Consider the following 20131-nt stretch of genomic DNA (forward strand, 5'->3'; position numbering starts at 1 on the left):
GTTAACGTAGCTATATAATTCATAATTCTACGATTTCTATTTCAGCACTTGCATCCAGCTTCCGTTTCTTGGCGGCTGGCTCTTTCTCGTCCTCTGCTTTGCGCTTTGGACCGTCCAGGTCGATCACCTCACCTTCAAGCGCAAAGTCGTCCTCATCGTCTTCATCTTCTGGGGTGTCGGTGTTTTTCACGGCCTTCGGAAGCGTAAAAGCAGGCAACTCCAGAGCGTCTCCCCTGTCAATAAACAGTTCGAGAGAGTCGAGTTCCTCGTCCGCGTCAGTTATAAACAGAACATCACCGTAAGCACACACTTTGTCCAAACTGGTCTCTAGATTATCGTCGAAATCGTAGTCGTACAACAACCTGCTACCATCTGCAATTCCAATGTCGTCCGAGTAGCCATACTTTGCAATGATGGCCTCTCTGATATCGTTGACTGTGAGCTGTGAAAGGTCCAACGTGATGATACCTCTGGTCACAGAACAGGCAGGACACCTGTTGTTTCTAGGAGCCAATCCCGAGCTGTTCACGAACCTCGCGGGCTGGTTCGAGTCGTACACCATCTTGGAGTGCTTGACCTTTTCTTCCACAGTGTTGTAGAAGGCATGGATGGACGAAAGCGCGCTGAATCCAGCCATGATGGCATTGGTGGTTGCAACCGCGGGAATAATGTTTCCTGCTATTTGCTTGATCTCAAACTTGGTCTTGAGCGGGATATGGAACACATGCGACCGCAAGTTGGCCGCAGAAACAACAAAATCCAGCGTGTCCTCGTCGTCCTTGTCGAAGTCGACTGGACCTGTTTTCAGACGCTGGGCGATCTTGTGCGTGGAATCAACAAAGACAGCAACATTTTCGGCAGCCGTCCAGAGTCTTTGTCCATCAAACGTTTGTGCTTTAGTTTCTTCAAACTCCAATGGAGTCGGTTTCTCTCTGGTCGTCCACAGAGTCTCGATCAGAAGCAACCGTTCAATGTCGTCCTTGAAGATCTTGGCAATGATCTTATACACATAGCTATCGTCTTCAGGCACTGCGTTCATAACGAGAGCCTTGAGGTCCAGCAGTTCGTTGGACTCTTTCAGAAGAGCCTCAATTTCGGCTTTATTGTCGCTGTCCACGTCCTGGGGCTTAAGTTTGTCCTGTTCCGAGGCGTCTTCCCCGAACAGCTGGGGGAATAAAAAGTTCTTGGCCCATGTTATGCAATGGATTGGCTTGGATGGTGTGGAACGGATGGTGCAGACGGGGAACGACTTTGGCTGTTCCTTGGGAATACATGCAAAGCATTCAGTCTGGTATGGATAAATCGGTTGCACCTGGCCCTTCAAACCAGACGTGCCGCTCTCTATGAGTGGGATTTTCGTAAACAACGCAATTTTGTTGACATAAAAGCGGGCCTCGAGATTATCGAGAGCATTGAAGATGATGTTGAACTGCTTGAAAAATGAAAGCGGAAACATGTTTGTATCCATGATATTTCCATGGTGGGCAACCAATTTACTATTATGGTTGAACGACTCAACAGCTTTCTGAGCGGTCAGTGCCTTCGACTGCTTGATATCCTTCTGACGGAACAAAAACTGACGATTTAGGTTTGATAGGTCTATGGTGTCCAGGTCCAAGATATGGATCTCTCCGTAGTTCATGAGCAACAGGTCCTTCAGTAGCTCGCACCCAATTCCTCCCGCACCAACCATCAACACTTTCGACTCGCGAAACTTGTCTGCTTGGTCGCCGAAAATACGGCTCAAGTAGGAATCATACATCTTTTGGCAATGTTTTTTTTTCCAGTGATCAAGTTTTTATTTAGTTTATTTTATTCTACTCGCTATGGATAAGTACTCTGTCATCTTACCAACGTACAACGAGCGCAGAAACTTGCCAATCATCACTTACCTTCTGGCTAAGCATCTGGAGAAGGCCGGTCTGTCGTGGGAGATTATCATCGTCGACGACGCGTCTCCAGACGGCACCCAGGACGTGGCCAAGCAATTGATCCAAGTTTACGGTAAAGAACACATCCAGCTCAGACCTCGTGAGGGTAAGCTCGGACTGGGAACCGCGTATATCCACGGCCTCCAATATGCGACGGGAAATTTCGTTGTGATCATGGACGCCGATTTCTCTCACCATCCATCAGCAATCCCAGAATTCATCAAGAAACAAAAGGAGAAGGACTACGACATTGTCACAGGAACCCGTTATGCTGGTGACGGAGGAGTCTACGGCTGGGACTTGAAGAGAAAGCTGATCAGTCGCGGTGCCAACTTCCTGGCTACCGTTGTTCTCAGACCACACGTGTCGGATTTAACTGGTTCGTTCAGATTATACAAGAAAGACGTGCTCGCCCAGATCATCGGCGCAACCAAATCGAAGGGATATGTTTTCCAGATGGAAATGATGGTCAGAGCAAGAGCATTCGGCTTCACAATCGCGGAGGTGCCAATTTCTTTCGTCGACAGAGTCTATGGAGAATCAAAGCTCGGAGGAGACGAAATCATCGGCTACCTCAAGGGAGTCTGGACACTCTTCACCACCGTTTAGAACCCAGAACACCGTGTTTCGTTATGTGTAGTTTGGCATTTTAAGCAGCAAACCCGTGCACCGCACCGTATACACGAGCTAAAGCTCACATTGCCGCAGATCGTGCACAATTTCTTCACCTGTACCTGGCCTGGCTTGATTTCCAGTCCGTTCAGCGCGCGCATCTCGGCCTTGTCAAGCTCGTCCGTGTAGTTGGACCAGTTTTTCTTCGAGTTGAGAATTCGTTTCACCGCCACAGAGGGCGTCGACGCCCGTTTATTGGTGCTGGGACCCAGATTCTTTGGGATCTCGAACTTGTGGATCTCGCTGAAGTTCTCTCTGTCGAGCTCCTCGAACCGTCGGTTGGCCTTCTTCAATTCGAGCGCAACGTGGCGCTCCGATTCGTCGTTGTCCTCGTCATTGTCCTGTTCTGTGTTCTGTTGCTCTATGGCGTTCTGGAGCGCAGCGATATTGTAATTAATTCTCTTCCGTTTTGTCGGCGCACGCGACGCCGTTGCTGGGGCGTTCATCGCGCGCACTGGCGCTTTCTGTCGCACCACCTCCTCAACAAAATGCATACCTATTAAATAATTAGTGGTTGAAAAATATATACACTACACAGCCTTGGAAATTCGAGTTTTGGGTGTTCTAGTTGGCTTTACACAGTGTTCTAATTTTCTGGTGCAAAGCGTCGACAACATCCTCAACAGCCAGATAGCTGCAGGCAATCGCCCGTTTCAAATACACCACTTGTCCGACCGAACTGATAGGAGCGTCGCCGTTAAATGTAGGGTGCAACGAGGTGACCAGGTTGTGGAGCCATTGCTTCATGGACTCGTCGATCTGGTCGGTATCCAGCGGTTCGAGCGTCACTAGAAACAGCGACTTGGTGAGCGACAGCTCGTTTGTTTTGTGTCTCAGCTGAACGTTCAAATTCACGCGCACCTTCTCCGTCTTTGTCTTCTTTTCCATCTTCCGCTCGACGTACTTGTAGTAGGTGATCTTGAACTGCTCAAAGTTGTACGTGTTGAGCTCGTATCCATTGTCTGGGGTCATGTTGAGATCCGGCGAGTTGACGTTCTGGTCCACAAATTTTTGGTAAAGTTCCTCGTTCTCGTCAGATAACTTCACCAGCATCTTGTAGAATGGCAGAGTTAGCTTCAGATACTTGACCAGACGCTGGATCTTGCCGAAATCAAACTCAGCGACCATATCGTTTAAGTATTTGTAGCACAGTCTGTGTGGATTGTCCTTTGGCAGCTCGATCGATATAGAGTCTTGAGACTCGTTTAGCAAGACCAATGTGATCATCTCCTCCTCGTTGCTACCGTATTGGAAAGTAACCGCGCTCAATGAGATTTCAATCACCTTCAACGATTCGTCGTGGCTCACAATGTGCAGAAGCGAAAGCAAGCTGGAGAACTTGTTCAAAACAGATAGCGAGTCGTTCATGATGGAGAACTCTGTAGGAGCAGAGAGCGAGTTGAAGTAGTTGGCACCAGAACCTGCATTCAGCATCTCAGACAAATTCACGTTCGAATGAATCTTGAAAATAGACGTTTCCGGATTCAGCTCAATGGAATTGTTCTTCTCGTCGTTAAAAGAAATGGACGACAGCTTCAGCTCGTTCTGGAGCTTGCCAAAAATCAAAATTTCCAACGCGGAGTTCTTAATGTTCATGACCAAAATCAGAGAGTCGCGACAATTTGGAATGTTGAATAGCGATCTGTTATCTATCACAACTGTGGTGGAGTCTTCACTTTGGGTCTCATTTGATTTTGTTGCCGAGTCTTGGCTAATCAGCTGTTTAACCTTGGAATCGTCCTTGTCGACGATCTTGAGCTTGCAGCCTTGATCCTCAAGCTCCTTGACAACCATGTTACAGAGCAACATCGACGTAGTCTTTTTGGTGAGGTTAACAAATGTTTCGTAGCTGTACTCTCCCTCGGTGGAATTCAACGTAATCGGCTCGATCCATGATATGGCCCACTGACCAGAAGAAGATTTGACTCTTGAACACCACCACTGCACTTTTGACGAGAATCCAGAAACACCCACGGTGAGAAACCATCCACTTGGCCATTCTCTGCGGCGATAGAATTTCAGGGCAAACAGTTTCTCAGCAAGGTTCTGGTCTTTGAGGTGCTCGTAATCGACTCCCAGCTTGGTGTACTCTCTGATTGGCAACTTCACCACATCGACACCCAGCCAGGTTGTGGCTGTGAGGAGAGACGAAATCTCGCTGAGATGGACCTCCAATCGCAGTGAAAGCAGCCTCAATGCTGTTTCACGAGTGTCTGTGTTGATCTGTGCGGCTATTCTCATCATTATTGGGGTCGGATTTTGGAAATATCCATCACCAGATAGCGAGTCGATACCGTAGACGGCGATTTTCATTGAACTGAGCTTTAATATCAACTGTGATTCCTTCTGAACAGAAACAAACTTGTCTGCGATGTCAATTTTGTCGGCAATTTCGTTCTGCACCTCTTTGATATGGGATTGGACGTGTTTATCGATAATGTTTCTAATGAGATGTTCGATGTTGATCGAACCGTCTTCCTGCTCCAGCTTGAGTCCATGGTCTGTACTTAGTTGTCCTTCACGAATCCAGCGGAACCCGAGCTCGTTATTCTTCATCTTACCGATCTCAATGGTGGATCTCACGGAGCGTCTGCGGAGCCAGTAAGTGACAACGACAAAACACTTTTCGGCGTTGTATGTGTGCGTCAAATGGCTCTTCCATAAACCCATTCGAAGCTTAATCAGCTGGCGGTGGAGATAGTACAATTTGCATGTTATGGCGTAGTTGTGGAACAAATTGTACAGTCCGGCAAGACCATTCTTACTGAGCTCTAGGTTGGCGACTTTTTCAAGATGCATGAATGTGGGGCGTGGCAACGCTGTCACCTGCGGGATGAGCTTGTTGTCTTTTAGTTGGAACTCCAATTTGAAGTCCACCAAGAAAAATCCCGATTGATCGTACGTGTTTGCGATGGAAACGCAGCACTGGAACAAGTTCGGAATACGGAACTTGACACGACCATCTTTGATTTCGCAGTTAAAGAATGGTTTGGGGAGGTTTTCCTCCAGAGCCATCTTTGTGGACAACTCAACGTTCAAGTCCTTCAACGTTCGGAGAATCACGTTAGGGTCAACGTTCCGAGGAGGTTCGTAGTTATGTGTCGGTAACTGTGGCTGTCCCTTGATGAGGACCTCCAGAGCGGTCTCGAGATCCGGGTTAGGCAATTTGGCCGAAACTAGTGACTGTTTTGTCGCTCCTATCTGGATGAGAGCATTACTGACGGTTTGATTTTGTTCTCTAAGCCAGACAAATAGATCAATCAGTTTCTCAACGTTCTTGGAATTACGCGCCCATTTGCTCAAAACGTACAATCTGACAAAGTTTTCACGAATTGACACCAAAAGCTCGAGGAATGTGCGTTTCTTGACGCTATCTGGTTGGGTTGAGTTTTCCAGCGTTTTCAGGTATTCCTTGAGTTTTTTGAAACTATGTATCGAATAACGCTGTAAGACGACGCTCAAGGGCGTCATGTTCGCGGCAACATGGGGAATTGCCGGAACCGCGGTTTCGGACATGATGGTTCGGGATACTCGAAAACGGTTTTAAAAATGGATTGATTATTTCTTGCCCTCTCTTTTGTGGCTAGTGCTAGAAACATTTGAAAAAAAAAGAGCTCAAATTCGTGGCTGGAAAGGTAAAAAGTAAATAGAACAAAGATAATCCCAGTCACTTTGGAAACCATAGCCGCTTTTCTACAAACTCCCAATTGATCACCAGCAAGGTTTTCCATGCAAGACCATATAGACGAGACTTCGGAGGTTCGGATCAAGGTTCCGCAGGCCAGGGAGTTTACCGAGGTGCAAAACATTCCCTCTGCCGATTACCTTGCTCAGTCTCCTGCCATTGATTCGACCTCAGACCAAGGGACTATTGGTTCTACAGATGTGAACTCTTCTTGGGTCAACATGGAAGGAGGCGTTTTGCATGTGAAAAAGCTTAGAGAACCGGGAAATGTTCCGAGCGTTGCTCACGATAGGGTAGTTTCGGAGATGCGCATGGATGATAGGAGAGACTTTTCTCTCAACATTGAACCTGTTCAGCGTATTGTTTCTGTGCCCTTGCGACCGCCTGTATTGCAACAGAAAGCTTTCAGTTTGAATAGCACCGATTCGATCGACGAAGAAGCCGAACCAGCAGATGAAGCAGCACCTTCCTTTGTGACAATAGATTCGGCCACACGTCTTAAACAGCACTGGACATGTAACAAAGATATAGGCAAAGGTACCTTCAGTACCGTATACCTGGACACAACACACAATGTTGCCATTAAGGTCTCTAACATTCCAACGCAGGACCAAGATACCAAGGTCAGGATCCAGAGCTCCTTGATCCGGGAGCTTTCTTTGTTGCAATTGATACATCATCCAAATATCGTCAAGCTGTTGGGGTCCAACTCTAGGCTCGAACGAAATCAAGTGATTATGGCCATGCCATACTATCGCGGTGGTGATCTATTCTCCTTGCTAGTGACATTGGCTTCCGATTTCAACTATAATCACAAGAGACTTGTGTTCCGCAACATTGTGAGCGCAGTCAAATGTCTGCATGACATGAATATCTGTCATAGAGATATCAAGCTGGAAAATGTGTTGCTTGCTCCCACGGTAGAGGAGTTCCGTGTTATCTCTTTTGAAGAGCTGGCCGAGAAATACAACGAGAATCTTGCAGTCTTGTCTGATTTTGGGCTGTCCAAAAAAATCGATCCCGAGAACCCTCTGTTAACCACCAGATGCGGCTCAGAAGACTATGTTTCGCCAGAACTGTTGCTTGGACTGGCGTACGACGGAAAACAGAACGATTGTTGGTCGCTTGGGGTTTTGCTCTATGCGATGTTGGAGAATAGACTGCCATTTGATCCTCTCCCTAACTCGACTGGAAGAGGCAGAAGGTCCGCAAAGCCGACACATCGTATCGCAACAATCACGTGGAGCTGGAACCATCTCAAGGACAGCGACCTGGACCCGTTGGGAAACGATTGGGGGCCGGCCAAGCGCGTTGTCGAGCAACTATTGGTCAAGAGAGATCGCAGAGCGGATATCTCCACTATTCATGAGAGCGACTGGTGTAAGGGGATAGTCTGCGATTGATTTCCTGCTGTTTCTCGAGCAGCTCGAACATAATTTTTTGTTTCTCCAGCAAAAGCTCTTTCAAGTTTTCATCGCTATCGGGGCTGACCAGCTGGAGCTCCACGTCTTTAGGCGACGACCCGCCAAGCATAGAGGATCCCTGTGCTCCAATAAGTTTTGAATCCAGTCCAATTGGGACGTAAACATCAATGGTTTCGAGAATAAGAGCAAGGAGGCTCATCAACCGACTATTTTTAGCTTGAGACCCACAAACCTGCAACGACTTGAGTTCAAACCCACTTTTGCAGAAACAGTCCACAATCATCTTGGTTGAAAGAGCAAGGTACTCAATTATTGACAGATAGCTGCACGCAAGATCGCGATCATCAGGCCGCAACGAGCTTCCGATTATCAAACTGGACAAGCTGGAATCATTGAACGGGGTCCGGTTCCCCAGATAGTCGCCAATGTACACTCTTTTGGAGACGAGTTGCCAAGCAGAGCTTAGTTCTTCACGCTGGACAAAGGAGTCCACCAAGTCCTCAATCTGTTGGAACAAGTTTTTGGATTTGTCTAGGTTTTTGGCAGCCGGGTGATTCTCGAAAAGCGATTCGAACAAAATACCCGAACAGCTGAGGCCTCCTTCGTAAAACCAATGGTCCTGGGTCAGATGGAATGGGCCCCAGATTCCAGGCGGGGCGTCTTTGGGTGTTTTTGAGACTCCCAAGTAGCAAGTTGATGTTCCTGCCACCATGACCAGGTTTTTCTCTGGGTCGATCTGCTTGTTCTGAAGCGCGAAGAACGACGAGTAGCAGTCTATCACTCCTGAGCAAACAACGGCGTTAGGGGCGTTCCAACGTTCGGCCAAAGACGGTGCCAGTTTGGCTATTGGTGTTCCAGCAAACGGAATACCAGGATATGGAACGGACTCTGCTCTTCCGATCTGGTGTTCTTTCAAGTTGATATCGAACTCGCTCAATGTCTCCAACGGAAACCCCTTCAGGGATCCGTCTATTCCAATATTGTCTGTGTTATAATTGGGCACCTCTAAGGTGTCTCCGCTAAGCATGCATTCTATCCAGTCGTGTAGATCGTAGATCTTTAGTGGTGTCGAGTCCGACTTGAGGTACTCCTTGATTTTGGGAAGCGCCATTTCGGCAATGATGGACCCTCCCAGACGCTGTAACATCTTGGGATGGTTCTGTTTCATCTTGCTGTTGATGGTATCTGGTTCTCCACGGTGATCCATCCAGAGAATGACATTGCTGCCGTCTTTGGACTCCACCACGAGTGAACAGGTTGCTCCGCAGCAAAACGACTTCACATTGCCATGCTCTACGGTCCTGGCTTGCTCCAAACTGTCAGTGATGCACCGTTCAAGCTGCGACCAGACCTGGGCTGTGTCCTGAGTAACAACGGAAGAGTCTGTCGGATGGTGGAGCACGGCAATTTCGTGCTCGGACGTGCCAACAAGCACATTTCTGTCGTTCAAGATAGCAACACGGATGGAATTGGTGCCGATATCGATTCCCACGAACCAGTCGGCGACAAAAGACATGAATTTACTGTCCAGATAAACTTTTTGGTGCAAGGTGTCTTGACATAAAAAGATCTATATTAAATACCGTACTTAGTCTCATAGCAAAGCCATCTATTACATAAAAAAGAACATTAAGGAGAGTGGCTAGTTCAAAAACGCAAATCGTTCATCAAAGGTTTCTTGGTCAAGTAGTTCGTATTTGAACCACTCGATTAAACTAAGGAACACTTTGGAGTGGAAGCAAACCGGCTCTTTGATCTCGTCCAGAGAGGAAATCGACTCTGCCTCGGGCAGCTTGTCGACGATGGTGAGGTCATTGGATCTGGAACTGGATAGTGTGGAATCGAAGCCGGCGGATTTTTTCTCAAGTTCGTAAGTGAGCAGGGGTTTGAAAGAATTTTCAATTGGTAGCACGGCACAGAGCCAAATTCTTGTTTTGTAGATTTTGAAGAGTTCTTTGATCAGTCCGCGGAAATCCAGTCTTTGCAGACAGTAATAGTAAATGATAAGTTTCTTCTTATCAAACTGGAATTCAACGTTTTTGATGATTAGGTCCAAGTTCAGAGACTGGACGTAGTTTAGACAAATGCGGTATGCCATGAGTTCGTCGTTATATTTGGAGGTCAGTTGGGTAAGTTCGTGCGGTTTTGCAAATCGTAAGACCTGCTTGTTTGGGAGAGTGATAAAGTTCTCGTCCTCGTTGATGACTGAGCGCTGTTGATTGTGTCCATGCCGCGATTTGTGGTTCTGTGGGACGGGGGATGATTTTGCGTTACCAAACTCAAGAGACTTGAGATGGAGCTTTTTCTTGAGGTAGTTGAAAAGCAGGGCAAACCGGAATTCGATCACTGGTTGAAGAACCATCACCAGATCCTTTCCGCGGTCTCCCTCGATGATAATGATGTCCTTTGGACTTAATTGTAAATTTGAGCTTTTTGGTAATGAGATAATGTCCAGTTTGCCATTCTTGTTGATGATCATGGAGTACGTCTTGGGCGTTTTCTGCAGGGACGTGACAAGGTCCTCGTTCTGTGTAACAAGGTAATCCAACAACGCGGCCACCCGGGCCTGAAGTAACCCTGGCACCTCTTTCAAAGAGGACCCTAATAATAGATTTAGCTGGTTGACGATCTCCATGGAAGTGTCGAAGTTTCCAAAGTACTTTGAGTCTCTCAGGAACGCGGCTTTCAAATCCGTCGACGAGACAATGTTGTTGAAAGTCCTGTCCAATAGGAGGCCGTTGTCGAGTGCGACGTACGACTCCTGTGGTTTTTGCGGCATAAGGGGGTTCAGCGGAGGCAGGAAAGACGAAGGGTTTTCGCCGTGCTGCGAAACAGAGCTATCCAGGTCGAAGAACCGGGACGTCATGGTGTGTGGTGGGGCCTGGGCCAGAGGCTGAGGGAAATCAAGTTTGTTATGGGTTGTGTAGTAGAGTTCGGCCGTGTAACTTGGTCTTCTGGAGGAAATGTTGGACACCCCTCCTTGAAGCTCTGAAGGTAAAGTGAACGCGCTATAGGCACTGGAGACCGAGTCTCTAGACGCACTAGAGATGGAGGAGTGGGGAGAATTGAGAGGGATTGTCTGATCTCTCAGATAACCCAATTTGGACGACAAGACATCAAAAAAAGGATCGGGGTCCTGGTACCGTTTCTGGGGAGACGTCCAATCAGCACCAAAGCTGAAGTGGTCGACGAAATTATTGAATGAGGCCATATCAAGGATAAAGTATATTACAACCCCACACGGGCGAAAAAAGGACTTTACGGCTGCTTTATATATCCGAAGGAAATTTTTGAGGGGCCTCTCGCGAGTGAGCGAAAATCCGGGGTCATGGTGTGGGGGGTTAAAAGCCGGCGTGACAGCTTTGTTGGGTAGGCTAATTCACCGTTACACTTCACTATAAAGCCATTGCAGATATTCGGTGTAGTTTTGCATACTACCTGCCAGCCTGACCCTCTTTGGTTTGACTAACATTCGAACTGGATCGTTAACCATTGCTATCAAATTTTTCGCGGCCTCAGATTCGGTCACTGTCAATTTCAGCTGCGGGTTTATAAAAGTGGTGCCAACAAATCGGAGAAGATCTTCTTTCTCGACTCTCACACGCAGCGTTGCAGCTGTTTCAAAATCCTTCACCACGATATCCACGGACTTTGTAGAGATGGTGTTGGCACCAATGTTCTTGTAAAATAGGTCTTCAGAGCGCGATTCTATCGAGATGACCTTCACATGCACAAAATATGCTCCGTCGTAGCCTTCCACAGGAATTTGATCCACTGGAATTGTTGGTCTGTAAACATTGACCTGTTTCTGGTGGTCGGAGTGCGAGTTCTCCTCTTTCTCCAATTCTGATTCTTCAGAAGATTCCAGATCGCTTAAAAAGCTCGATTCTTTTAACTCGTCACCATCGTGGCTAAGCGGCTGTGGCTTGATCGGGGCAGGCTCCAGAAGTCTGGCTGGTATCACATTTTTAAATGACGGGTAGCTCAAAACGGCTTTGCCAAAATACTTGATCCAATCGCAGAAAATCTCTGTGGCCACCGCATAGTTTACCGTCTCCTGGTTGTACAACGATTGCACGTGCACATTTTCGCGTGCTTGATCCAGGTTAATCAGCCACTGTTGGTTGTTTTCCTCGTCGTCGTAAGCGGGCTCCACCACAAGCTTGACGGTGTCTTTGAATTGTCGTCCAATCACTTTGAAAGATACCACTATCCCTTTGTCGTACAAGGGATAAGTGTTGGGCACGTTGTTTTGGAAACTCTCAGGATCAACAACATCGCCAATTATTTCCTTTAGTTCTGCCATTGGCTCGTAGGGAAACTCGACGTCGGTCACCAAATAAGAGTCCTCGTCTCTAAACACGGGTTCCTCCCACACAGTTGTCTTCAGGCCGCCCTTGGAACCCGGATACTGGGAGAAATCGCTTATATGCACAATTGTTGGCTTGGTGGCCCTGTCTCTGGCAGTAATCCCAACGAGAAGCCCCATGACCCGTCTTTCTGAAGCAAAGGTTGTCGGGAGGTCTCGAATCCGCGTGATTTGATTGTCCGCAACATCGATTTGGGTCTCCATTTAAATCTGATTTATTCCAATATTTATTTATTTTCCACCGCGTTTTTCTACAATACTGGTATTATTTTTCACTATCCTGTTGAAAGATAAATATACAATCTAATGCAATTCAAACACCAAGGCACAGCTGATCATTAACGTGGTACGAGTTGAGCGTAAAAGAAATCTGGGATTTCATATCTAGTAAGACAACTTCTTTGGTTGTTCCCATGGGTTGGACTGGTCGGTGAAGTGTCCGTAAGAAGCAGTCTTGAAGTAAATAGGTCTAGCCAAGTCCAATTCTCTGACCAAGACACCTGGTCTAAGATCGAAGTTTTTGTTGACAATGGCCACAAGCTCATCGGAAGAGAACTTGGAAGTTCCGTAGGAGTCGATGTAGATGGACAGTGGCTCGGCAACACCAATGGCGTACGAGAACTGCACCAAACATCTCTTAGCAAGACCAGCGGTCACCAAAGACTTGGCAACCCATCTAGCAGCGTATGCGGCGGATCTGTCGACCTTGGAGAAATCCTTACCAGAGAAAGCACCACCACCGTGAGCTCCCCATCCACCATAGGTGTCGACAATGATCTTTCTTCCGGTCAAACCAGCGTCTCCGTGAGGACCACCGATGACGAATCTACCAGATGGCTGGATGTGGTAGATGGTCTTATCGTCCAACAGGTGGGATGGAATCACCTTTTGCACAATGTGTTTCTTGATTTCGGATCTAAGGTCAGCAGTAGAGATCTCGTCAGCATGCTGGGCAGAAATGACAATAGTGTCGACTCTCAAAGGCACAACAGCACCGCCATCGTGCTTGTACTCGATGGTGACCTGGGTCTTAGTGTCCGGTCTGAGCCATGGAAGAGCACCGGATCTTCTGGCATCAGCAAGAGCGGCGTTCAATTTGTGGGCCAACAAGATGGTCAATGGCAACTTCTCATCGGTCTCGTCGGTGGCGTAACCGAACATGATACCTTGGTCACCGGCACCCAACTCCTCCAATGCCTTCTCGTAATGCAAACCTTGGGCAATGTCTGGAGACTGTTGCTCGATAGCAACAAGAACATTACATGTTTTGTAGTCGAAACCCTTGCTAGAGTCGTCGTATCCAATGTGCTTGATAGTGTCTCTGATGATCTTTTGGTAGTCCAGAGTGGCCTTGGTGGTGATTTCACCAAAGACCATAATCATACCAGTCTTGGCAGCGGTTTCACAGGCCACCTTAGAAAGAGGGTCTGCAGCTAAACAAGCATCCAAAATAGCATCAGAAACTTGGTCACAAATTTTATCAGGGTGACCCTCACCCACAGACTCAGAACTGAACCGGTTAGTACGCCAAACCGTGTGCTAATACTCACGTAAAGAAAAAGTGTCCAGACATGTTGTTAACTAGTAAACCCAAAACAGGAAAATTTTTCAATATTTATACGAAAATCTGAACGATAATGCGCATGCGCAAAAAGATCCAACAAAAACAGGCACATGGGAGCATGGGATTTTTGCACTTTAAAAAGAGTTACAAAACAGGTAAATGGGCCAATGACAAGCCGCAGTTAAACTATCCACAATGGACGCGGTAAAAGTACAGCAATCACCTCATAACCCAGGTTTCACAAAGTGTGGCTTCTTAAGATTAGCTAATCACCCATGATCCAATTTCCATGTGATTTGGCTCTATCTTTTCGCTGGTTTTTTCCAAAAGTACTGCTTGTGAGTTTTACGACAGCTCCGTAGATGGGACGCTGAACCTTTTAGTTCCTCCACAAGCTGCACACGTGACTTGTCGTGATCCTTTTCTGGATCGTAGTAGTACTCTTCGTCCAAAGGCTTTCCTGCCGCGTCTTTACCAACTCTGTAAATAACCCCTATGCAGTCCACGTAATAGATGAGTAAGCCACGCAGCTGGTCCTTGGATAGGCCGAGGTCTTGCACTGCCTTGAGTTCCAGAATCGAGTGCAACGGGGTTTGCAGCAGTCTGGAGTAGGCAAGATGATTAATGAGGATGTTGGACAGCTGTTCCAAGTCGCCCTTGAGCGGCTCCAGTAACGTGGCTGCCTCCTGTTGCGAGATCTGGTGTTCTGTGGTTTTCTTTTTTCTTGGAGAGTTTTGGTTCTTGGTTCTTGCGCGTGCTTTTATGACGGAAACAGGGTCGGGTGACTGTTCAGGGGTGAACGAAGGCGAACTTGTCACAGGCAACGGAGCAATGTTTTCTTTATCTTCTTCGGATTCATACTGCTCTGGTGTTTGCTCCACCTGCTCTGTTTCTTCTTCCTTCTCGTCCTCTGTCAACTCGTCTTCGGTCTCGACCAAGATAAGTTCGCCACGAATGTCTAAAATCAAGCCAGGAAGCACTGGTAGCACGATGGTTTCGTCCTTCAACACGTACAAGTTGGTCATGGAAGACTCTTGAGATAAAACTTTCGTGCTTTTTGGTTGCTCGGTAGTGCTCTTGGCCACAAACTCGTCGTCTTCCTTCACGACGTCCACGCGTGCAGGAACAGTCACATTGACTCCATTCCAGCCCATGCACTGTAATTTCACAGAATGCGTGTCTGGAATGAATTGCAGGGAGCAATGAACACGCGAAACAAGTTTGTTGTGGGGGTTCAAAGCACACTGATTAGACCTGGACGACCGGCCAATGCTGATAGTGCGACCTGAAAGAGGTACCTTGAGTCTGCGAACACGGGAAAGTGGCGAAATAATCTTGATCTGTTGGGGGGACAAATCAAAGGCTACCTTACGTGCTCTTTCAGATTCCTCCTCGTAACCAAGAGACGAAGAAGGGTTGGGAGTTGGGTACTCCTTAGCACCGGCTGAAGGAGTAGCAACATTTGCGGCTCTTTTCGCCCCAATAGGGCTTCCCTCACCACGAACTGGAGATGATGGTAAATACATGGTAAACAACTTTGTACACGATCAAGCGTGTCTCCAAATAAACAGGCGACACCCGTGTTGTCGACGGTCGACAGAGTCGCCCAAAAAATTAGAAAACACTGGTCTGGCGTTTATTTTTTCACGTGACTTTCACAGTCACATTAAATTTCACTGGCACTTCACGTGACCGACCGACAAGTTGAAAAATTTTGTCTTGAATTTTTGTTAAAAGTTATACACATTCGCAATGGGAAGTATGTACAACCAGTCTATCGTTACTAACAATTACAGAGGGTACTCCATCGTTCGGTAAGAAACACAACAAGTCGCACACTCTGTGTAACAGATGCGGCAAGAGATCCTTCCACGTCCAAAAGAAAACCTGCGCTTCTTGCGGTTACCCAGCTGCTAAGCTTAGATCTCACAACTGGGCCTTGAAAGCTAAGAGAAGAAGAACCACCGGTAGCGGAAGAATGGCCTACCTCAAGCACGTGTCGAGAAGATTCAAGAACGGTTTCCAGACTCAGAATTAGAAGGTGAATATGAAGACTAATTAAATTTACTCCAACATATCGTCATCCGGGATGTCATAGTTGATGCTATAATGCAATGCATCGGCTTCATCTCCCGTAATACACTGGCTAATAACGTCACGCGCCATGTCAATAGTCCAGTCGTCGTAGTTTATCTCTACCCCGTTGGGCGCAGGCGAAATCTCTGGCACGTGACCCAGATCACGCCACTGGCGGATCGTTTCTAGTGCCAACGGTTTGAGACTTTCTGCCGAAATACGTAGCAAGGCAATCACCATCTCGCGCAAAGTGATTCCTGGCAGGTCCGAGATCGCCACCTTGGCCGAAGCAGACACCAGGAAATGGATCAACCTCACTATGAGCGAAATCAGTTGTAACCGATGGCCTATCGTCTTGGCTCTTGGAGATCTGTAGATGATCTCCTGTTGGTATCCGAGCTGTGTCACTATCGAGGAGATGAATGCAATGAGAGTTTCGTTCTTGATCGCACTTGCTGGCTTTTGAGCGAGCAAGTTCTCAAATAGTTGTAATATGCGAATTCTGAGACTTAAAACGACAATCTCATGTTTATTAATCTGTCCAATGTTTGACGAGACTTGAAGTATTTGCTGGTACCGGTCCCATGAGTGCGACATTGGTGACGGCGAGGCGTCGTGTGTGACTAGCATTTCGAGTAGGCGAGAGTACCCGTTGCTACCAATGGTTCGATTTAAACCGTATGTGTATAGATCCTGTTCCAATCCTTGAGTAAGGAACAGAATAAGGTTAGTGAGTATATCTGTGCTTTCTTTTGAGTAACCTTGTCTTTTGGATCTTGAGGCGTGTGCAAATGCAAAGCTGTTTTTGTTCACAGAGTAATTGAGGATTTCAACCATGTTGAACACAAAGCCAATGGGTGTCTTCATTGACAGGCAATGAGAGATCAATGACTTTTGGAAAGACGACCAATACTCTGTCAAGTATGGCTCATTCCCGACGTCTAAATAAGAAGACAGCTTCGCCAGAGTTTCCATGATATCCATCAGATACACGGTGGTGAACACGTCTAGTACTTTTGAATGCATGGTTTTCTGTACAGTGTCCAGTTTTAGATCGGTTGATGCAGAGTTGGCAGTTGTGGTGATATCTAGATTCTCGTTCGACAGGTATGGCTGGTCTTGCTTCAAGACTGTGGTGGAAAAAGTGAGCAAATAGTTGGTGACTTCCATCGATCTTTGGATCAGCTCAAAACTTATCGCTTTGGCTCTGTAGTTTAGTGCAAAATGGATCAGGGCCAGCAGGAACGGCCCTGCAAACAAATTCGCACTCTCGAAACAGCAGGTAATGTAATCGAATAGGATGTTGATGAAATCGCTCAACAGGATATCAATACGATTCTTGTTCTCAAATCGGATGAGATAATCGATGATGGCAGTTTTGATATTCTCCTTTCCCTTGGTCACACGGAAATCACCCTTCTCGTAGCTGATCGCGGACGAAATATTGGCCAGATAATCCAGAGTTGTTCTGCCAAATCCCGGAATCACGTGTGCAGAGATCCCTTCTATGAATGAGTTCTTTTCGTCTTGGAACACAGAAACCTGGTTGATTATAGCCAATGTCTGTGGTTTGGATTCAGGTGGAGTGCTTGTGGCCTTTGTGCTAAACGAACGTCCAGAAATATCAGACACGGAAACATCCATCGACTCGTCCTGGATCCGCCGTTTCTTCGGGGCTGGAAGATACTTTGTGGTGAGGTTCTTGTTCTCAGAAGTGAGAAACTCGTTATCTTCCTTAACCTTGTTGACGTCTTCTGCCAACTCAGTGATTCGTTTGTTTCGTTCCTCTAGCAATGAAGCATAATGCTGCTTCAAGTTCTTCTGCTCCTGCTCGTACTTGGAACTAATCTTTTGCAATTGGGCTCGAAGGATCGCGTTCTCGCCCCTCAGAGCCAATGGGTCTGTACTGGGCTCCTTGAGCGCAGGCGACACGTTTCTCAGCCCATGAGATTGTGATCGCGCAGAGTAGAGTTGATCGAAATCGATGTCCTCGTCGTCAAACGAGTCTGACGAATCAAAGGACATGTCTCTTGCTTAATCAAATTGAATATTTACTTTATAAGTTGGTGTGATGAATGCACGACCGATTTGAAAAAAATTCGAAATAAAATTATTCACCTACAAACTAATGACACAGGCATCTAAAGCTTCCGAATCGTCAAAGTCCAGCACTAAGGCTGAGTCATCAGTGCCACCAGCTTCTCTAGTGCCTGTCCAGCCAACCGCTTTGTCTTCAAAGGATAAAACAACACAGAGACTGATCGTTGTTCTTGCTCAAGCATGTCTAGAAACTCACAAGATCAGCACAGGAGGAGGCCCTGGAACAGACAAGTACGCTCTTTTGAACTGTGACGACCACCAAGGATTGCTGCGGAAGATGGGAAGAGACATTTCTGGCGCAAGACCAGATATCACTCATCAGTGTCTCTTGACGCTATTGGACTCACCAATCAATAAGGCCGGCAAGTTGCAGGTCTACATTCAAACTGCCAAGGGAGTATTGATAGAAGTGAACCCATCGGTGCGAATTCCAAGAACTTTCAAGCGTTTCTCTGGCCTGATGGTGCAGCTTTTGCACAAACTGTCAATCAGATCGGTCAACTCTGAAGAAAAACTTCTCAAAGTGATCAAGAACCCAATCACCGATCACCTACCAACCAAGTGCCGCAAGATCACTTTGTCCTATGACGCTCCAGTCGTTAGAGTGCAAGACTATATCACAAAGCTCGAGTCCGACGAGAGTATCTGCGTTTTCGTTGGTGCCATGGCACGTGGTAAAGATAACTTTGCCGACGAGTACGTTGACGAGAAGATCGGTTTGTCTGAATACCCGCTGTCTGCATCTGTTGCATGCAGCAAGTTCTGCCATGGTGCTGAAGACGCTTGGGATATTTTCTGATGACGTAAGCACGTTACCATTGGCAAAATTGGTTTCATAGCGCCCAGGTAGCAGCTACGCGCGGGCTCGAATATAAAAGGTAGCGTTCACTCTTTTGCTATCTTCTTGGATTTCTTTAAGCTATTGCTTTCCTTTTTGCAACATGCCAGTTTTCGAATCGCCTGCGGTCTACGTTCAGAGTACGCTCACTACGCTGGCTACTTACTTCATCTCTCATGCTTATTTGAGAGAGATGTTGGACGTCCATGTTACGGACGCCAACTTCCTTCCGCTGTCCGCTCCAAACAGAGCCTTCCACATCAGAAGAGATAACGACAGAAGACAAGTTCTTGTGAACGTGTTCAACGAGAAAGGTGAAAAGGTGTACATTTTCCAGAGAGAGAGTGCTTTGAATCCAACCTGGTCTTTGCGTACCCTTCCTTCGTACAAGGAGGTTGCCACCATCCGTTGTGGATTCTTCTTGAAGTCTCTCGACTTCCACAATAAGCCTGGGTTGCAACACAGGGTTATTAACAGTGAGTCGGGCTGGAGCGGCAGACTTAGAACTTTTTATCTTACCGACGGTCACAAATATGGCTGGACCAGAAACTCCAAATATTTGGAGAAGTTTACTAACCCTGGCGGGAACGACGAGGAGGTCAGAGAAAGAGTTGCTAAGGTCAGACTCATGAGACAGAGAAAGTTCGACTACGAGTTGACTTTGGACGACACCAAGGTGGACCCAGAAGTCGCCATGGCTACCGCCTTTGTCGCCATGATGACTTTCTGGGGTCTGGGTGACATCACCGAGACCGTTGGACCTACCGCCTTGGTCAAGAAAGAGGAGGAAGTTGTTGCTCCTGTTGCAGCTCCTGTTGCACCAGCTGCACCAAAGGCTGAAGTTGAGAGATCCGGACCAAATATTACTTTGGTCATGGACGCCGACAACGACGCAGATCTTATTATCGAGAAAGCATAGATATAAACGTTTAATACAGGGTTGGGGACCACCTTGCAACGATATTTGTACTAACCCGCTGCATCAGCGGTCGCGTAAATCGCATGACTTTCCTTATCTTTTGTTGCTACCCCGGAATATGCACCCCCTCTCGCGCGCGGTGCAACGCACAATTCCAGCCTTAATATCCGGGGTAGATATAAATTCGTCTGTTAGCTGTCAAACACTTCATCTTAATCGTCCATGTGCTCTACCGCCATTTGTCCTCTATGTCAGAAGAAATCGTGGACCGGATGTGGGTCCCACGTCTCCGAGGTGATGAATACTACAAATAAGGAGCTCTGGTGCACTTGTAGCCACTCTTTTGACGAAGGTGACACAAGATTCCCTCCCAAGGCTGGTACGGGCTCTGCGCGCAGAAGCATTTCGTCTGAGAGTTCGGGCGCTTGAGTCTACACATCGAATACTTCAGCTGTGGTTGTTCCCCGTGACATGTCGTGTGGTTTGTAATGCTTAGTAAGGAAAAAAAATATAACGTCTTGCTTACAATTATTGCGTGTCCAAGTCGCTAATT

The 20131-nt window shown here is 47.1% G+C and overlaps 21 protein-coding genes across 21 annotated transcripts; 11 read left to right on the top strand and 10 right to left on the bottom strand.

The window, feature by feature from the left end:
- Positions 1 to 19: 19 nt before the first annotated feature.
- On the bottom strand, positions 20 to 1762 carry OGAPHI_007251 (uncharacterized protein; the record flags this gene model as incomplete). The annotated part of the gene is made up of 1 exon (XM_046208627.1): positions 20 to 1762. The coding sequence occupies one exon, from the start codon at positions 1760 to 1762 to the stop codon at positions 20 to 22; it is 1743 nt and encodes a 580-aa protein (XP_046057757.1).
- On the top strand, positions 609 to 1013 carry OGAPHI_007252 (uncharacterized protein; the record flags this gene model as incomplete). The annotated part of the gene is made up of 1 exon (XM_046208628.1): positions 609 to 1013. One exon carries the CDS (start codon positions 609 to 611, stop codon positions 1011 to 1013), a length of 405 nt encoding a protein of 134 aa, XP_046057758.1.
- A 64-nt stretch (positions 1763 to 1826) lies between the features above and the next one.
- On the top strand, positions 1827 to 2540 carry OGAPHI_007253 (uncharacterized protein; the record flags this gene model as incomplete). The annotated part of the gene is made up of 1 exon (XM_046208629.1): positions 1827 to 2540. One exon carries the CDS (start codon positions 1827 to 1829, stop codon positions 2538 to 2540), a length of 714 nt encoding a protein of 237 aa, XP_046057759.1.
- Positions 1848 to 3097, bottom strand: OGAPHI_007254 (uncharacterized protein; the record flags this gene model as incomplete). The annotated part of the gene is made up of 2 exons (XM_046208630.1): positions 1848 to 2072; positions 2666 to 3097. 2 exons carry the CDS (start codon positions 3095 to 3097, stop codon positions 1848 to 1850), a joined length of 657 nt encoding a protein of 218 aa, XP_046057760.1.
- A 70-nt stretch (positions 3098 to 3167) lies between these two features.
- OGAPHI_007255 (uncharacterized protein) lies at positions 3168 to 6119 on the bottom strand (the record flags this gene model as incomplete). The annotated part of the gene is made up of 1 exon (XM_046208631.1): positions 3168 to 6119. One exon carries the CDS (start codon positions 6117 to 6119, stop codon positions 3168 to 3170), a length of 2952 nt encoding a protein of 983 aa, XP_046057761.1.
- On the top strand, positions 3913 to 4374 carry OGAPHI_007256 (uncharacterized protein; the record flags this gene model as incomplete). The annotated part of the gene is made up of 2 exons (XM_046208632.1): positions 3913 to 4007; positions 4092 to 4374. 2 exons carry the CDS (start codon positions 3913 to 3915, stop codon positions 4372 to 4374), a joined length of 378 nt encoding a protein of 125 aa, XP_046057762.1.
- A 213-nt stretch (positions 6120 to 6332) lies between the features above and the next one.
- Positions 6333 to 7691, top strand: OGAPHI_007257 (uncharacterized protein; the record flags this gene model as incomplete). The annotated part of the gene is made up of 1 exon (XM_046208633.1): positions 6333 to 7691. The coding sequence occupies one exon, from the start codon at positions 6333 to 6335 to the stop codon at positions 7689 to 7691; it is 1359 nt and encodes a 452-aa protein (XP_046057763.1).
- On the bottom strand, positions 7648 to 9228 carry OGAPHI_007258 (uncharacterized protein; the record flags this gene model as incomplete). The annotated part of the gene is made up of 1 exon (XM_046208634.1): positions 7648 to 9228. The coding sequence occupies one exon, from the start codon at positions 9226 to 9228 to the stop codon at positions 7648 to 7650; it is 1581 nt and encodes a 526-aa protein (XP_046057764.1).
- OGAPHI_007259 (uncharacterized protein) lies at positions 9001 to 9276 on the top strand (the record flags this gene model as incomplete). The annotated part of the gene is made up of 1 exon (XM_046208635.1): positions 9001 to 9276. One exon carries the CDS (start codon positions 9001 to 9003, stop codon positions 9274 to 9276), a length of 276 nt encoding a protein of 91 aa, XP_046057765.1.
- A 78-nt stretch (positions 9277 to 9354) lies between these two features.
- Positions 9355 to 10923, bottom strand: OGAPHI_007260 (uncharacterized protein; the record flags this gene model as incomplete). The annotated part of the gene is made up of 1 exon (XM_046208636.1): positions 9355 to 10923. One exon carries the CDS (start codon positions 10921 to 10923, stop codon positions 9355 to 9357), a length of 1569 nt encoding a protein of 522 aa, XP_046057766.1.
- On the top strand, positions 10346 to 10704 carry OGAPHI_007261 (uncharacterized protein; the record flags this gene model as incomplete). The annotated part of the gene is made up of 2 exons (XM_046208638.1): positions 10346 to 10464; positions 10548 to 10704. The coding sequence occupies 2 exons, from the start codon at positions 10346 to 10348 to the stop codon at positions 10702 to 10704; spliced, it is 276 nt and encodes a 91-aa protein (XP_046057767.1).
- A 174-nt stretch (positions 10924 to 11097) lies between the features above and the next one.
- On the bottom strand, positions 11098 to 12285 carry OGAPHI_007262 (uncharacterized protein; the record flags this gene model as incomplete). Its single annotated transcript, XM_046208639.1, has 1 exon — positions 11098 to 12285. One exon carries the CDS (start codon positions 12283 to 12285, stop codon positions 11098 to 11100), a length of 1188 nt encoding a protein of 395 aa, XP_046057768.1.
- OGAPHI_007263 (uncharacterized protein) lies at positions 12200 to 13518 on the top strand (the record flags this gene model as incomplete). Its single annotated transcript, XM_046208640.1, has 2 exons — positions 12200 to 12234; positions 12474 to 13518. 2 exons carry the CDS (start codon positions 12200 to 12202, stop codon positions 13516 to 13518), a joined length of 1080 nt encoding a protein of 359 aa, XP_046057769.1.
- Positions 12466 to 13726, bottom strand: OGAPHI_007264 (uncharacterized protein; the record flags this gene model as incomplete). Its single annotated transcript, XM_046208641.1, has 2 exons — positions 12466 to 13620; positions 13703 to 13726. 2 exons carry the CDS (start codon positions 13724 to 13726, stop codon positions 12466 to 12468), a joined length of 1179 nt encoding a protein of 392 aa, XP_046057770.1.
- A 221-nt stretch (positions 13727 to 13947) lies between these two features.
- On the bottom strand, positions 13948 to 15171 carry OGAPHI_007265 (uncharacterized protein; the record flags this gene model as incomplete). The annotated part of the gene is made up of 1 exon (XM_046208642.1): positions 13948 to 15171. One exon carries the CDS (start codon positions 15169 to 15171, stop codon positions 13948 to 13950), a length of 1224 nt encoding a protein of 407 aa, XP_046057771.1.
- On the top strand, positions 14270 to 14683 carry OGAPHI_007266 (uncharacterized protein; the record flags this gene model as incomplete). The annotated part of the gene is made up of 1 exon (XM_046208643.1): positions 14270 to 14683. One exon carries the CDS (start codon positions 14270 to 14272, stop codon positions 14681 to 14683), a length of 414 nt encoding a protein of 137 aa, XP_046057772.1.
- Positions 15172 to 15709: 538 nt separating the features above from the next.
- Positions 15710 to 17746, bottom strand: OGAPHI_007267 (uncharacterized protein; the record flags this gene model as incomplete). Its single annotated transcript, XM_046208644.1, has 1 exon — positions 15710 to 17746. The coding sequence occupies one exon, from the start codon at positions 17744 to 17746 to the stop codon at positions 15710 to 15712; it is 2037 nt and encodes a 678-aa protein (XP_046057773.1).
- Positions 17229 to 17525, top strand: OGAPHI_007268 (uncharacterized protein; the record flags this gene model as incomplete). Its single annotated transcript, XM_046208645.1, has 1 exon — positions 17229 to 17525. The coding sequence occupies one exon, from the start codon at positions 17229 to 17231 to the stop codon at positions 17523 to 17525; it is 297 nt and encodes a 98-aa protein (XP_046057774.1).
- Positions 17747 to 17849: 103 nt separating the features above from the next.
- On the top strand, positions 17850 to 18620 carry OGAPHI_007269 (uncharacterized protein; the record flags this gene model as incomplete). The annotated part of the gene is made up of 1 exon (XM_046208646.1): positions 17850 to 18620. One exon carries the CDS (start codon positions 17850 to 17852, stop codon positions 18618 to 18620), a length of 771 nt encoding a protein of 256 aa, XP_046057775.1.
- On the bottom strand, positions 18372 to 20051 carry OGAPHI_007270 (uncharacterized protein; the record flags this gene model as incomplete). Its single annotated transcript, XM_046208647.1, has 3 exons — positions 18372 to 18674; positions 18793 to 19459; positions 20014 to 20051. The coding sequence occupies 3 exons, from the start codon at positions 20049 to 20051 to the stop codon at positions 18372 to 18374; spliced, it is 1008 nt and encodes a 335-aa protein (XP_046057776.1).
- OGAPHI_007271 (uncharacterized protein) lies at positions 18763 to 19578 on the top strand (the record flags this gene model as incomplete). The annotated part of the gene is made up of 1 exon (XM_046208649.1): positions 18763 to 19578. The coding sequence occupies one exon, from the start codon at positions 18763 to 18765 to the stop codon at positions 19576 to 19578; it is 816 nt and encodes a 271-aa protein (XP_046057777.1).
- Positions 20052 to 20131: the final 80 nt, after the last annotated feature.

The sequence above is a fragment of the Ogataea philodendri genome, assembly GCF_020536065.1.
Source record: "Ogataea philodendri strain CBS6075 chromosome Unknown scaffold12, whole genome shotgun sequence".
Classification (NCBI taxonomy): Eukaryota; Fungi; Ascomycota; class Pichiomycetes; order Pichiales; family Pichiaceae; genus Ogataea; species Ogataea philodendri.